The 16,586-nt window shown below is 44.6% G+C and overlaps 1 protein-coding gene across 2 annotated transcripts in view; it reads left to right on the forward strand.

The window, feature by feature from the left end:
* Nucleotides 1-16,586, forward strand: part of ASL (argininosuccinate lyase) — an 88,146-nt gene that overhangs the window by 54,208 nt on the left and 17,352 nt on the right. For both annotated transcript variants that reach the window (XM_030222379.1, XM_030222378.1), the window contains exons 8-11: nt 1,672-1,749; nt 7,419-7,471; nt 10,766-10,828; nt 14,653-14,767. In XM_030222379.1, the coding sequence (XP_030078239.1) occupies nt 1,672-1,749; nt 7,419-7,471; nt 10,766-10,828; nt 14,653-14,767 (309 nt within the window). The remainder of the gene's footprint in view (nt 1-1,671; nt 1,750-7,418; nt 7,472-10,765; nt 10,829-14,652; nt 14,768-16,586) is intronic.

Genomic DNA, 16,586 nt, shown 5'->3' on the forward strand with positions numbered 1-16,586 from the left:
TAAATTTGTATGTTAATAGTAAAATAACACGTTTTAATGGTAGTCCACATTGATAACTTCTCCCTAAGTTCTGATTTTACAAAGTTGGGAACGTCCAAATGCAAGGGGGTGTGATCTGGGCATGTTCTGAGTGGGACTAACTGTGGCCAGAAAAATAGACATTTTATTCCCCATTTCAGAAAGTAAATTAACATCTCTGTAGAAAAAGATGGATGTCGGAAGTTAGACCTGCCACCCAGGAGGGCCAGTTTTCAGAAGAGTGGTACTATTGAGTAACCCTGTGCTGGAGGGATCATCCCTAATGGTTGGTGCCCCCCCCCCCCCCAAAAAAAAAAGTGAAACTGGAAAGGGATATTTGCCATCCAGTTGATATTTTAGATCTCTAATTTTCTAAAATGGATATTTATGCTGCATGTCACCGGGACATGAACATTCATTTCACAGTGTATTTTAAGACAGGCTCTATTTTAAAGATTGTGCTAAAATACCAGTGGAACTTCAGATGTCTAAATTCCGATTTGAACGTCCTTTCCAAAATGCTGCTGTTAGTTTATCCAACATAGCCCTTGGATGAGGGCATACAATGACATAATCTGGGCCTGATAGGGCTGCTCTTTTGCTATCCACCACCTGCCTTAAACTTGGGTATTCAATGCCGGGCTGTTTCCAGGCTATTTATGTAGCCTATTTTAACCGCTGAACATAGCCAGTTAAGCGCTGAATATCTGTGCCTAACAGGCCGTGTCTCACGGGTGATAACCAGTTATCTCCTTCTGAATATCCGCGATTAGGAGCCAATTATGATATTTACCCGGTCAGCGGCCGTGTCTGGCTGGTTAAATAGCTTTGTCTGTGTTCCCTCTTCACAGGTCAAAAAAATATCTGCTATTTTAACTCGGCACTTTCAGTTATGGACCATTTTTGATAAGTACATTTTTTTATTCCTTTTGATTGTTTGATTGCTGTTTTGTTTGCCTATGTATATAAAATAAATTAGAAAAATCACATAAACACCCTATTGTTTTATTATTATGACTAGCCGTTAAGCCCGTTAAAACGGGCGACATTTGTGTTTTGCAAAATGTAATAATTCTCACCTCCATCCATCCATGTGCAGCAAACCTCCTCTGTCCCCTGCCCTCCCCCCATGTCCAGCTACCCTCCTTGCCGCCGCTCCCTCCCCCTCCTTATTAGGCCCCCTGCACTGACAGCGCCTCTCACCTCCGTGTGAAAGCGCTGCAGGTAGCAGCAGATCGCTCTGCTGCTGCCTGCAGCGCTTTCACACGGAGGTGAGAGGCGCTGTCAGGTCAGTGCAGGGGGCCCGGCACAGAGGGGGCGGGAGCGGCGGCGGGGATGGGGGGGTAGGGTGGAGATTGGTGCGTGCAATGTTCGTTTCCAGGCTTCAGCGGCAGTGTCCGACAGTCCGATTCTGTTTCCCTCTCTGTTCCGCCCTCTGATGTCATCACGTCTTGACGCGAGGGCGGGACAGAGAGGGAAGTCTCTGCTGCACATTTGCAGGTGAGTCGGTCACTTGCCATTTATATGTTTGATGATAGGCTTTGAATCGAGAGCAGTACATTGCCAAAGTTTTTTTTGTTTGTTTTTAAGCCAGCTAGCTGCACTAGCCATTAAAACTCTTTACAATCTCTTAATCATCCATGTGTTTTCCAGCCATGCTGTTGCACTATGTAGAGACTTTGAGAGGTTGGGAGAAAATCGGAAAAGGACCAATGTCTTGCCATTGGGAAGGTAAAATATGTTGCAGAATATTTTGTCTACACTTTATTTTTTTTTTTCTAATACTTGGAGAAAAGTGCAAACATTTAGGGGTGTAATTATGAGCATGGGCTACCGTTAAGATATTTTATCACTAACATGATATTTTAGCACAAGTCCCATTTTATACAATGAGACCTAGTTGTTAATAATCCAAGTAAACAGTTAAATAACACATCTTAACCATTGATAACCACATTGATAACTTCCTCTCCCCGTAGCTAGCTAGGGGGTCCTTTTTACTAAGGTGCGATGAAAAATGGCCTGCAATAGTGTAGGCACGTGTTTTGGGCATGCACAGATCCATTTTTCAGCGCGTCTGTAAAAAAAAAAAAAAAAAGGCCTTTAAAAAAAATGTTTGCCAAAAATGGACGTGCAGCAAAATCAAAATTGGCACATGTCCATTTTGGGTCTGAGACCTTACCGCCACCCATTCACTTAGCGGTAAGGTCTCACGTGTTAACTAGGCGGTAATCGTCAACGTGCGTATAATGATGATTACCTCCCATTTCTGCTGCACGCCGGAAAAAAATTATTTTCCGGTGCACGCAGCAGACGCACGTAAAAAATGAAATTACTGCCCAGGCCACGTGGTAGCTGGGCGGTAACTCCAAATTGACGCGCATTGGGTTTGCGTAGGCGCCTACACGGCTTAGTAAAAGGGCCCTCAGATTTTCCTCTTAGAAAATGTTCAACCTCGGAACGTGCAGGCTGCCAGAGCATACATATTTCCAGCTCAACTTGAAAGGAATGGTCCACAAGGCCTTGTTGACGTTGGGTGCTATAAAACAGTATGCATGCATCTTGATTTTCATATGTTCCACTGCTATTCCCCTGCCTGCAGAAATAGCTGGTACAAAGCACATAGCCACTTTTCGTATTCTTGAAACAAGTTTTTACCTACCAAACTGGTTTTCACTTTGAAAATTTGCTACAAGGTGCACGCATACTTTGCAACAGTCTGGGCTATGTGACGTTGCCCTCTAGATAAATTGTTGGTTACTAGTCTACCCGTAGACTGAAGTGCCCCACACATCTGTCTTCAAAATGTTTTTATATACATCCAATCCAAATACAATTTATCTCAACGGTGTACAATTACAATTCCATTTTATGGAATTCACGCCCAGAAGAGCAAAAACAATTCCAACTTCAACAGAGCCTACAAAAGTCACCCTCAATGAAACAAATCATTCCTTAAACTACCCAAGTACACCTAAAACACCTAAAACACCTCTCACCTAACACCTTTCCATCTGAATTCCTCTTTCACCTCAGCTTATGATTGACTGACTGTTTTTTTCAAATCATGTAACGACGTAAGCCACATTGAGCCTGCAAAGAGGTGGGAAAATGTGGGGTACAAATACAATAAATAGGAAATGGGGCTGGGTAGACCTTTTGTAGGATGGGTGAAAGGGCTATATGAACACCCAGTGGCAAGAATAAAGGTGAATGGGGGATGGTCTGGTATATTTAACATTCAAAGAGGAACAAGACAGGGGTGTCCCCTATCCCCGTTATTGTTTGCCATCTCTATTGAGCCTTTAGCTCAACGAATCCGGGGGCTTCAAGACGTAAAAGGGGTTCGGATGGGGGGGGCAGGAACACAAATTAGCCTTATTTGCAGATGATCTATTATTTTATATAGCTTCCCCAGGGAATACCCTGCCGGTGCTTATTACAGAGTTAAATATGTTTGGAAGAATGTCCGGGTTTAAAGTGAATTTTGATAAATCGGAACTTGTGGGGATAACAGTAACAGAGCAGGAGGTGGAACAAATGAAGAGATCCATGTTCCGTTGGACCGACAGAAGTTTCCGTTACCTAGGTATACATATCCCACATGATCTTACTACACTATACCAGTTGAATTATGTACCGCTTATAGCGGCAATCAGGAGAGATCTAATCCAATGGAAGAAGGGATGGTTATCGTGGTGGGGCCGCATAGCGGCTGTAAAAATGAATATACTACCAAGGTTACTCTTCCTCTTTCAGACTCTCCCAATTGCTGTCCCTAAGGGGGAGTTACAGAAAATACAAACAGAGCTGGGGGAATTTGTATGGGGAGGTCACCCAGCTCGATTATCAAAGAAAATAATGTGGAAGAGGGAGACGGGGGGCGGAGACAAGATGGCGGCCTAAGCGTTTGAGGACTAGCCACGGTGAATTTGCTGAGAGCCTTGTTTTTTCTTCTTACCTATCTTCTCACTGAATAATGCCTCATACTAAAAGGAAGGGGATAGTAAAGAGCCAGACGCCAACGGCTCGAACTTCCTCCCCACTTCAGCAAACACTGGACCGGTTCACAACGCCCCTCCCTGCTAAGGCGAGCGACGCCGATCTGGGGGCCGTTGGAGGAGCTCCGGCCCCCTCGAATTTAGAAATATCACTTTCGCCGCCAGATAATCGACCTCTGCATCCAGCGATTACGGGGCAGGGAGAGGAGGAAGAGTCTGCTACGGAAGTCGTTTCAGACCAAACCTCGATTGGCGCTAACCCTCCCCTGTACGTCGAGGCAACAACTTTGGAGGGGAATCCTCCAGCGGAGATAAGCCTACAGGCGATATGGAGAATGCTGCAGGCTTTAAACCAGACACTTAAAATCTGCCCGAGATACTTCTCAACTAGTAAGTAAAATTGACTCTTTGACCAACTCTTTAGAAAAAACTAAACAAGAAGCGACGTTACAAACTGAGGTATTCCAGCAGGAAGTAAAATCATTAAAAGCAGTGACTGAATCCCTAGTAACGGACAAAATGGTGATACATAGAAAAATTGAACAATTCGAAAATTTCAATAGAAGACTCAATCTTAGAATATTAAATTTTCCTTGGACTCAGGAATTGAGTCCTACTGAGCTCTTTAAGAAGTATTTAAAAGAAATTCTACTGTACCCGGACTCAGCTATTCCTCCCTTAAATAGAGCATACTATTTACCAAGTCCTCTACCAGCTGAGCCGGGAGATAGTGGTAAGAAAAATAATTTGGATAAACCTTTGGATCTTCAGGCACAGTTGGATATCTCATTAATTTTGGAGACATCTATATCTGACATTGAGCAACGTAGAACTCTTTTAATATCGTTTGTCTTTGAACAGGACTTGAACGCTGTACTGAAGTTATACTTTAAAAATGCCTTGAAAATGTTTTGTGGTCAGAGAGTGTGGATATACCCGGATGTCTGTAAAACAACTCAAGACAGGAGAAAGAAATTTTTATTGTATAGAGAAGAGACCCGAGCTCTGGGGGCAACATACTTATTGGCTTACCCATGTAAGTGTCTGATTAAATACTTAGGCGTAAAATATACCTTTTTTGAACCGGAACATCTTAAAGCATTCTTGGAGATGAAAAAACTAGTTAATAAACCTGTAGAGTAATCGATATCATTCAAGTATTAAACTAAGGGGGATAGAAGGCCAGGCCATATATGCATTTTCCTTTTTTTTTCCTGTTTAAGATCTCCTATTATCTAAATCACTTCCCCCTCAAGGCAGAATTGTGGTCTAATTAATTGTATAGCTTGCTCTTCTCCTTATTGTAAGTAATGCTGTAATTACCTTTGTTTTTGACCAAGTTGTACAGTGTATTACATATTGCATGTTCCACATGTAAAAAATTTAAATGATAAATAAAAAAAAAAAAGAAAATAATGTGGAAGACGATAGAGCAGGGAGGAAGAGGCATGCCAAATATTACCTGGTACTATTGGGCGGCGCAACTCAGGCAAATTGGGGTCTGGAGTAGTGTGGATCTATCTCTCGTAACGAGATTTGAACAGATTTTTGTCCAGGAGGGAAATCTAGATGCTTTGTTGTGGGGGTCTGCCCCAGACAACATGTATAGATCCCTGACCCTGAACCCCTTTATTTCCCACTTACTTACAATATGAGGGAAACTTAAGAAGAACTTGAGGAGGTCACAGACCCATTCCACCTATGCCTGGTTAACTCAAGAACCGGGATTCCCTGGTGGGCGGGAGAATAACACATTCACAACATGGTTTGATAAAGGGCTGATAAGATTTTGTGAACTCATAGTGGAGGGGAATCTTAAGAGCTTTGAAATGCTACAACAAGAATATAATCTTCCACAGACCGACTTATATGCGTACCTACAAGTAAAGAATTACATGAGCAAAGAAAAGTGGTTCAAAGATAGAGAGTTGGAGAGTGAGAAGTTCGAAAATTTATGGGGAGCAATAGGAGAGGGTGGGAAAGGAATCTCTAATCTATATGAACACATTAGGGGCTCTGGGATGGTAAAGCTTTCTTATATGAGGGCTTGGGAACAAGATCTTAAAACGGAATTTAATGAGGGGCAATTGAGGAAAATTTGCAAAGAGGTTAAAAAGGCATCAGTGTGTGTCCTAATTAAAGAAAATGCCTATAAGGTCCTGAGTCGCTGGTACTATACTCCAGACCGAATAAAGGCTATGTAACCTAATGCCTCGGATACCTGTTGGAGGTGTGAGGAGGGGAAAGGAACATATTTTCATATATGGTGGGAATGCCCGAAGATACAGGAATTTTGGGAGGTAGTTACAGGTTACATATCACTAGCGGTGGGAATCCAGTTTTCTTGTGAACCCAAATGGTGTTTACTAGGTTATGGAAATAAGGGTGGGAAGAAATGGCAAAGTAGAATTATACGAATGGGCCTGGCGGCAGCAAAAACAGTTATAGCATTGAAATGGAAGCAGAAGTTGGGCCCAACAGGGCAAGATTGGAAGGGTAAACTTCAGCTATTGATGGGACTGGAAAAATTAACGGACAGACGCAGGGGTCATTATAATCCGAATGCTGAAGAGTGGCTACACTTAGCAGAGGTTTGGAGAGATGATTAAGGGAAAAATAAACCTGGGATATAAGATGCAGATGAGGAGGGGTGGAGGTGGGGGGAGGAAGGGGACGGGGGGGAGGGGGTGGAAGGGAAGCTGGCGGGAGGGAGATTGAGAGTTCATGGAGGGAGGGAGGGGGGGGGGGGAAATTTTGGATGTGATATTGCTTGAATGTTGATGTTTTGAACTTTTCAAGGAGTATTTGTCTCCAGATGCTGTTGTTCCGATTTGTTAATAAAAAATTTACAAATTAAAAAAAAAAATACAATAAATAATAAATAAATAAACTTTGTTGACTTTTCATAAGAGCCTTAAGTCCTGTTTGTTTTTACAAGCTTTTGATGGATAATGTTTTGCAGTGTTAGCTTGTTGATTTTAATGTTCTGTTTTGTTATTTTTTTTATGTTATGATGTTCTGTGATGATGTTTTATTGTAACCCACATATACTGTGATATCCAAAACCTCTTTAAATTTTGTGAATAAATAACCAACAGACTTACACACACAAAGGGCTTCTTTTAGAAAACAGTGATTCCAATTAGTGGTGCGCTGAATGCAAAGAAGCCCATTCAATTCTCAAAAACTTTTTTGCATTCAGCGCATGCTAATCGGTAGTGCCCACCTTGCGAAAGGAGCCCATAATCTGGTGGAAGAATGTACTTCCATGGTCTCCCACTGTAAATTATTAAATTCTGGACAGAGCAGCTGATATTCTGTAACTATTTTTCCTCCCTCTTTGTCATTGTGCAATTAATTTTTTTTTCTTTTTTTTTCACATTTCCTTTTCACTGGCAGTGGTGCTCTAGCTGGTAACCCGCTAGGTGTGGACCGAGACTTTCTGTGCAAAGGTAAAGATATGGCCAGTTGCGTTTATCTGAGTTACCCAAAGCAGTAGAAACGGAGGGGCCCTTTTACTAAGCCACGTAGGTGCCTATGCGCTTCCAACGTGCACCTGTTTGGAACTACCGCGTGCGTGGCCCAGGCAGTAATTCCATTTGTTACACGCATCCAATGCGCACGCTGGAAAATTTATTTTTTATTTTCTGGTGCGCGGCGCTAACTGGGTGGTAATCGGCAGTGTATACGTGCTGATCATTATCGCCCAGTTAACGCACGAGACCTTACTGCTAAGTCAATGGGTGGCTGTAAGGTCCCGGACCCAAAACGGGCGCGCACCAATTTTTATTTTGCCGCACGTCCATTTTCGGCCGGAAAAAAAAAGGCCTTTTTTTTACAGGCCCGCTGAAAATGGATCTGTGTGTATCCAATACACGCACCTACACTAGCACAGGCCATCTTTCAGCGCACCTTAGTAAAAGGACCCCTGAATAAGCTGCAGTTACCCTGGCAGAAATGACCAAGTCCGGCAGCACTTAGATACTATTTATTTATTTGTCCACTTGTATCCCACATTTTCTCAGTTTATGCGGCTCAATGTGGCTAACAAAGTTACAATAAAATACAAAATACAACAGCAAAAAAAAAAAAATGAGATCCAGTAAAAGAGTTTGCAAATTAAGTACAGAGTAGCAAAGATAAGAGAAGCTGACAGAGGGGAAAGAGCGAATAAGCTAACAAAGCGGGAAAAGAATAAGGGGGTTAAACTGCATTGTTGACTTCGGGGTAGGCTTTGTTAAACAAATAAGTTTTTAGCAGTTTTTTTTAAAGTTTGATGATCCGACGACTCTTTCAGGGGTCTCGGCAAAGCATTCCAGGTTCGCGGGCTGATGAACAAGAAGGAAGAAGCGTAGATTGTCTTATATTTTAGATGCCTGCATGAAGGATAGTGCAGATGAAGAAAAGTTTGAGATGACACCAAGGAATTTCTCGACGGCAGATTGATCAAATCACACATGTACAAAGGTGCTTCACCATAAATGACCTTATGAGTTAAGGCACAGATCTTGAAATCAATACAGTCCTTAATGGGAAGACAGTGAAGTTTCACACGAAGAGGCTGCGCACTGTCAAAGCGAGACTTACCAAAAAAACAGTCTGGCTGTGGTATTTTGAACCGTCTGGAGCTTCCTCAGAATAGAGTGTGCACAACCAGCAAAAATGTGACTTAGGACCAAAGAATGAATCAGGGTTCGAAAAATATCCTTAGGCAGGAGCTGTTTGACGCGTTTAAGCTTCCACAAAGAGAAGAACATTTTCTTCGTAATTTGCTTAACGTGACAATCAAGCGACTATTGCAATTCAAAGTACTGTTGGCCCTTATCTATGTGCAGGGTGGGAGGGTGGGGCGATCAGGGTCACGGGGAGGGAGGGAGCAGCAGGAAAACAAGTGCCGCAACCGAGACGCAAACTGGGCACTGGCCAATATTCAGACTGCTGCCTGGTTAGCCTTATGGATAACGTTAGGAGAACCTTTTTACTTACTGAGGGGCTTTAGTTGCTTACCCAGAGGCCCTTTTACTAAGCCACGTAAGCGTCTACGCACGCCCAACGCGCACCAAAATGGAGTTACTGCCCGGCTACCGTGTGGCTCTTGCGGTAATTTCATTTTTGGCATGCGTCCAATATGCGCATCCAAAAAATAATTTTTATTTTCTGGCGTGCATCTGCTACGTGCGCTAAGTGGCATTTCACACGCGTAGGTCATTTCCGCCCGGTTACCACGTGAGACTTTACCGCTAGGTCAATGGCTGGACCCAACATGGACGCACGCCAATTTTGATTTTGCCGCACGTCCTTTTTTGGCAAAAATGTTAAATGTTTTTGCGGGTGCGCTGAAAAATAGATCTGCGTGGCCAAAACACGTACCTAAGCTACCGCAGGCCATTTTTCAGCGTACCTTAGTAAAAGGACCTCCTAACCAGTAGCGATCTGAATATGGTCACTAACCAGTTAGGTCCCAGTTCTGGCCACAGACCACCCCAGCACTAACTGGACAGTGCAGGGGTGGCCTGTGGTGATATTCAGCAGGACGGCCTGGTTGCATCGCATTGATTATTGGGCAAACGTTCTTTAGTTAATCTATTTAGCCTCGCTTCTTTGGACCAGAGCCTCTTCACTTACAGAAAATTCTTTCTGAACAAAACTGCTATGTGCTGGGACATGAGGGCATAACTGGCAAAGAGCAGCAGAAGTGTTTGGCAGAAAGGGACAATGAAGACTTAAAATGCAAACAGACACAAGCCTAAGCATAACTGGAGGATGAAGAAATTGGCATTATGAGGGTAAATTTTATAAAGCATTTTCTGCATGCGAAGCCTGTTTTACCTATAGAAAATAGTTATTATAAACCTATATGGTTGTATGTATTAGTGGCTTAGCTACGGGGAGGGGGGGGCAAGGGGGCCTGGGCCCACCAAATTGGTTCTGGGGCCCCGGTTTGGCTGGTGGGGGTTCCCAACCCCCGTCAGCTAAAGCATTTCTCCCGTGCTCTCTCACATTGCCTGGCGCCCTGTTCTATTTTCGCTTGCTGTGCACGCTCGTTTTAATGAAACTGCTCCGTATATGTTCTGGAGTCATGTGTATTTCTAAGAATACAAAAAATGTGGCACTGAGTTATGGAGTAATGCCTCTTGCAGAATGGAGTGAGCGTCAATATGGACGCTGTTACTTTTCCCTACGAGTGTGTCTTGATCTGTGGTCTGAACACATAAAATGCATATGAAAGGAAACCCATCACATATACTGTTAGCAGTGTTTCTCAGTGTGACATTTTGGTACTATATCCCTTTGCTACAAATAATGCAAATACAGTAATTTATTTATTTTATGGCATTTGTATCCCACATTATCCCACCTCTTTGCAGGCTCAATGTGACTTACAATTCGTCATGGATACTGGAAATAGCAGTGAATATACATTTGGTTTACAGAGGGTTTTGTGTTACATGGTGGTGAAATACATGAAGGTGTTAAAGCAGAAAGACATTATAAGACAGTCTGGAAGTTTTAAAGATTATACAGTTACACATGTTGATCTTTGTGATATATCTTGTCGAAGAGAGAGGTTTTCAAAAGTTTGCGGAAATTGGTCAATTCAAACGATGGTTTGTTGCGAGTTCCAATTTCTAAGCATCGTTTCATACACATAGGCCATGAGGATCTCCCGAATAAATCTCCTCTTCAAATTCAGGTTCTCTTTTCCTCACTCTTCACCCATATTTTCTTTTATATTCCCAATCCAGAGCTTAATTTTGACGCCATCAGCCTGAACAGTTTGGACGCAACAAGTGAGCGGGACTTTGTGGGTATGTACAAGTGTTCTTATTTCCAGCCCTGTATGATTTTAGTAGTAATGTTCTTAGGAAAGATCGTGAGGAATGTTTGATATGCAGTGCTTTGAAGATCCAAGAAAGTGCAAGGTTTATGCAAAGAGATGTTTACATCTTTTGGTATCAGGTCTGGATCCTCAGCACTTACAATGTGGCGTAAGTTCACCTTACATCACAAAATCAGAGTAAGAGCTGTGCCCTGCAGAGGCATTTCGCATTTGTACTGGTAGCACTCTGACTGTCATCACTCTGGGATGTGGCGTGAGCAGGTTATTTTTCTCCTCCCGGACACAGAGTTTTCTGAGAATTTTTATGTATCTTTTAAGCTCAGCAGTGTTAGGCCTTTCTTTCTGTACCAATATATCCTAGTGCACAGTCACCAAAAACTATCGGGTCAATATTCAGCTGGTGACGGTGAGCATTTTGTAAATGCTGTCTGCGGCTGGCAGATTTAGGTCCCGGTATTCAATGCTAGGCCATGTCCAACCACCGGCATTGAATATTCGGGCTGACCAGACTGCGTCTTACCACTGGGACTTAAGCAGGTCCCAGCCAATGTTTAGTAAGGAACTACATAACACATTCATGCAGATCCTGGCTGAATATCAGTCCAGGACCGGCATAAGGAGATGTATTATGGCCTGCCCCCCTTCTTCCTTCCCTCCCCATCCAGCTCTGTTGGCCTACCATTCCAGTTCCTGATGGTCAAGTGGTCTTTGGGGCAGAGTGATACCCAGTCACTATTATCCATGCTAGCTCCATGGTCAAAATGACTACCATGACCTCTAGTGGCAGTCTTGCAGTATTATTGTACTACTGTGAAACTGTTTCTAGAAGCTGCGGCAGCCATTTTGATCATGGAGCTGATCATGGATCATTGCTGCTGCTCAAAACCCTTTTGACTACCAGGGACTAGAATGGCAGGCTTGGGGGGGAGGGGAGACTACAAGCAGCTTCAAGCCAGTGCCTGGAATTAAAGTGGCTTCTAATCAATAATACGTGCTGGTTAGCTACGCGGGTACCGGCACCAAATATTGGTTGGCACCTGCATAACTCCTGGCTCCACCTTAACTTATTTCCCTCCACTACCACCACCGGTAATGCCCTCCTGCCCACTTTCAACATTGCCAGTTAGTTCCAATATTCAGAAGCACTGCCCGGTTAAGCACCACTGAATATCTGCAGACAGTTGGCCTCAGGGGCGTAGGCACGGGTGGGCCTGCGTGGGCCCAGGCCCACCCACTTAAGCCCAAGGCCCACCCAGGAATGGTGCACCCGAGTCGATCTAAGAGGCCCCGCGCGGCATTCCTCCTTCCCTCCCTCGCCCGACCGTCAGCCCTCCTCTGCTCCTCCTCCGTTCCGTTCCCCCCCCCCCCACGCAAATGTTTAACCTGGCCTTTTTGTTTCAGTAGCAGCGAGCGACGTGAAGGCACTGCAACGCTCGCCAGCTTCAAGTTCTCCCTTTCCTCTTCACGCAGTGTCCGTCCCGCCTTTACGATGACGTATTTCCTGTTTCCGCGAAGGCGGGACAAATACTGTGTGAACAGGAAAGGGAGAACTTGAAGCTGGCGAGCGTTGCAGTGCCTTCACGTCGCTCGCTGCTACTGAAAGAAAAAGGACAGGTTCAACACACTCGTGTGCGCGGGAGGCGGGGGGACAGAGAGGACTTGGAGGGCTTTTGGGGAGCTGAGGGAGGGCAGGGAGACTCGCTGGCCATGGGTGGGAGGGGAGGGGGGAACAGAGAGGACTCGGAGGGCTTTTGGAGAGCTGAGGGAGGGCAGGGAGACTCGCTGGCCATGGGTGGGAGGGGAGGGGGGAACGGAGAGGACTCGGAGGGCTTTTGGGGAGCTGAGGGAGGGCAGGGAGACTCGCTGGACATGGAGAGGAGGGCGGGGGGGAGAGAACAGATCGCTGTAGGGAAGGGGACAGAGGAAATTGCTGGACATCAGGACATGGATGGATGGATGGAGGGGAGAGAGGATATTGCTGGACATAGATGAGGAGAGGGGAGGGCAGGGGGAGAAAACATAAGGACACAGGAGGATGGTGGACATGGTGAGTGAAAAAATATCAAATAGAAAGAAGACACTGCATAAAACAGAAGACACTGGGACCAACGCAAATAGAAAAACTAAATGATCAGACAGCAAAGGTAGAAAACATTTTTTAATTCAGAATTTATTAATTGGAATATGTCAGCTTTTGGAAATATGCATCTGTGATATTTTGCATGTAAGTTTCAGTTTTTCTAGTCTTGCTGCATGCTGAGTCTGACTTCTTGAGGTAACTTTCCAGTTCAGAAATTTGCCTTCATATCTGTTGTGTCATGTGTTTTTCATGTGTGATCAAGGTGCAGTATTCTGCTAGCGTGTAGTATTTGCAGCCTTTTTTGTTTTGTTTTGTTTTTGTTTCACTGGGTTGTGTACTGGTGTTTTAGAGCCTGGTGTAATTATAGTGCTGCCTTTCCACGCATAAGGTTGTAGCTCGTCCTGCCCTTGGAATTAGTGCTGTTATGGTTTGGTAAGGTTATAAGTGTGTTTTTGCACAAGTTTGTGTATAGTGTTTTGCAGTGGAGAATTTGTGTATTGGCCTTACTGAGGTGGCACCAAAACATCAGAAAGGGTGTAGAGCCTAAATCATGACACACTACCTCTTGAAGGATCTATATATGGTCGTTAATAAAAGGAGCTCATTGTGAACACTATCTACCCTAAAAAGGTGTTTTGTGGCTCTACATGAGAATTGTGATATCCCTTGTTTCATATTGTTGACGGTCTGCATTTTCCGTATCGGTATATTGTTGTATTAGGGTCAGCCCAGTGTAATATTTATGGTACAGTAAGGTTCTGAGTGTGTTTTTGCACAAATTTGTGCATAGTGTTTTGCAGTTGAGCGATTGTCGCTTTGATTGATGCTTTGAGCAACCACTTTATTCTTTGACATATGATACATATCTAATATCTAAATTTAATTAAAGGTATTAATTGTCAATGGGGTGGAGCTAGGGAGAGGTGCCAGACTGGAGGCGGGGAAGGGAGAAAAGTGCTGGACCGATTGGTATTAATTGCCTTTGGAGAAAGTCTTCAGCTAACAGAGCTTGAGGATCCTCATTAGCTAAAGTATTTATATTTTGAGGTGGAGGTATGGCGGAGCAGAGATAATTTTGTGCCCACCCACTTTAGGCTCAGGCCCACCCAAAATTGGGTGTCTGGCTACGCCACTGGTTGGCCTAGTGTGATTTAAGCGGGCAGTAGCCTCTCCTGCCCACTTAAGTTGTTTTGATTTATCAGGCCTTGTATTTTTTGGTGTTGGTCACCACTTTTGTGGAACACTGTCTCCCAGTAGAGATTCATAGTGAAGCTCAATACCTTTGTCTTAAAAAATTGATGAAAGTTTGGTTTCTTCATAATAGCTTTTGATTAATGAAATATTTTATTTGGTAACTGTGTGATAAGATGTACTTTTAATTATAATCTGCTTTGGGGCTTGTAAGCTATAGGTAGACTTTTTTATGTTTTAGTAAATAACAAATTCCATATACCAAGATCTGGAAGGGTTCACCTATGTTTTTTGCAGGGAAATTTAAGTGGGTAACCCAATTTTAAAAAGGCAGGAAGGAAGAAGAGAGAGAGGAAAAGGCACTAGATACCAAAACTCTTTCATCTGGATTAATGGTAATGGAAGGATCTCAGACAGCAGAAACGGAGCATCTCTTTGGATGGAAGCCTGCTAATATTTAGTGTGAAAACTGAGATGTGTTTCATGGCTATTTTTAATCTTTTTCCTTCTTGTCATTAAAGCGGAGTTCCTTTTCTGGGCTTCCCTGTGCTTGATTCATCTAAGCAAAATGTCTGAAGACCTGATTATCTACAGCACAAAAGAGTTTAGCTTTGTAACGCTCTCTGATGCCTACAGGTAACCCCGGTTCTTCATACTACTACTATCATTTCTATAGCGCTACCTGGCGTATGCAGCACTGTATACTAAACACGTATGAGATGGTCCTTGCTCGTCAGAGCTTACAATATAATCAAGACAGACAGGATAAATAAGGGGGCTAGAGAATATACTTATGATGAGACATGGGTACTGAACAGGTGACTAGGCAGGGGCATAGCTATGGGTGGGCCTGAGTGGGCCCAGGCCCACCCAATCTGAGCTCAGGCCCACCCAATCAGCCGGCAGCGTAAAAATTTTTTAGTTGGGACCGGGTCCCCTGATCCGGAAGTTGTTGTAGGTAGGTCATTGTAGCGGTTGTGCTGCAGCTGCATGCTGGTGCCGCAACTCCAGTCTGTCACTCACTCCGTTGCTACCCATTCAGTTTTTTGCTGCTTTGCCTTGCTCTCCGCCTCCCCCCAGTACGCACCATGGCACCGCAGTTGAGCTGCATGGGGAAATCTGCTGTGCCTTCTGCCGTCAGTGTCGCTGTCACGGTTCCTCCATTCTGTGCCCTGCAATGCAGCACTCCTCCATGGCCCCACAAACAGCACACACACGACACGGAGCACATAGCACAGTGAGAGAGACGGAGAGCTACTAAACTGCAGTAAAAATGTGCTATTTCACCACAGTTTAGTGACTAGCGATGTCAGTTTTGCTCCATTTTACTGCAGCTTAGTCATTATTGTGCCATGCATGTAGATTAGTAATCAGTACTACAAATTAGTGACTGGCAAGATCAATTTAATTTTGCATTGTTGCAAGCAGATGTATTGCAGAGTCTTGGATGCAGCAACAAAAGATAGTGGACCTTGTCGAGCTCATTGTCTTTTAAAAGGCTGGTGCAAATTAAAACCCCCAACTCGACAGATGGGAACGGGATTTGGGTCAACCATTCCATGCTGAGTGCAATTCAGATGCCCTTTGGCTGATTCCTAGACTGGTCCAAAGCAGGTGCGTAGCCAGACTTCGGCGGGAGGGGGGTCCAGAGCCCGAGGTGAGGGGGCACATTTTAGCCCCCCCACCACCCCCATTGCCGACTTTGCCCCCTCCCGCCGCTGACCCTCTCGACCATCCCCCCCTCCCGCCGCCAACCCGTCGTCGCCTACCTTTGCTGGCGGGGGACCCCAACCCCCGCCAGCCAAGGTCCTCTTCTCGCAAAAGGCTTCCTTCTGTTTCTGCAGGACGTCAGAAACAGAAGGAAGCCTTTTGCGAGAAGAAGAGGACCTTGGCTGGCGGGGGTTGGGGTCCCCCGCCAGCAAAGGCAGGTGACGGCGGGAGGGGGGGTCGGGCAGATCGTCGGCAGGGGGTTCAGGGCCAAATCTACGGGGGCCCAGGCCCCCCAAGCCCCACGTAGCTACGCCCCTGGTCCATAGTGCAGAATTGCAGGAATGTCATTTTTGAACAGTATATAGAGTTCTCAAAAACAAGCATATCATGTGGGAAGTGTGGACACCCCCGCTGTCTAAAATGTGCAAGGGATGACAACTCATTCCTTCATGGCCTGTGGAAATGCAGACAAATTAAATCTTTTTGGGAAGCTTTGTTCGCTTTTTCTCAAGTCAGTCCTTGGATGCCGCATTGAAGGAGCCTTATTAAGGGGCCCTTTTACTAAACCGCATAAGTGTCTATGCACTCCCAATGCGCGCCAAAATAGAGTTTCATTTTTGGCGCGTTTCTGAAAAATAACATTTTCGGACGCACGTATCAGACGCACATCAAGTGGTACTTGATGCATGTAGGTCATTACTGCCTGGTTACCATGTGGGTCTTTACTGCTAGGTCAATGGCTGGT

The sequence above is a fragment of the Microcaecilia unicolor genome, chromosome 13 (genome assembly GCF_901765095.1).
Source record: "Microcaecilia unicolor chromosome 13, aMicUni1.1, whole genome shotgun sequence".
Lineage (NCBI taxonomy): Eukaryota > Metazoa > Chordata > Amphibia > Gymnophiona > Siphonopidae > Microcaecilia > Microcaecilia unicolor.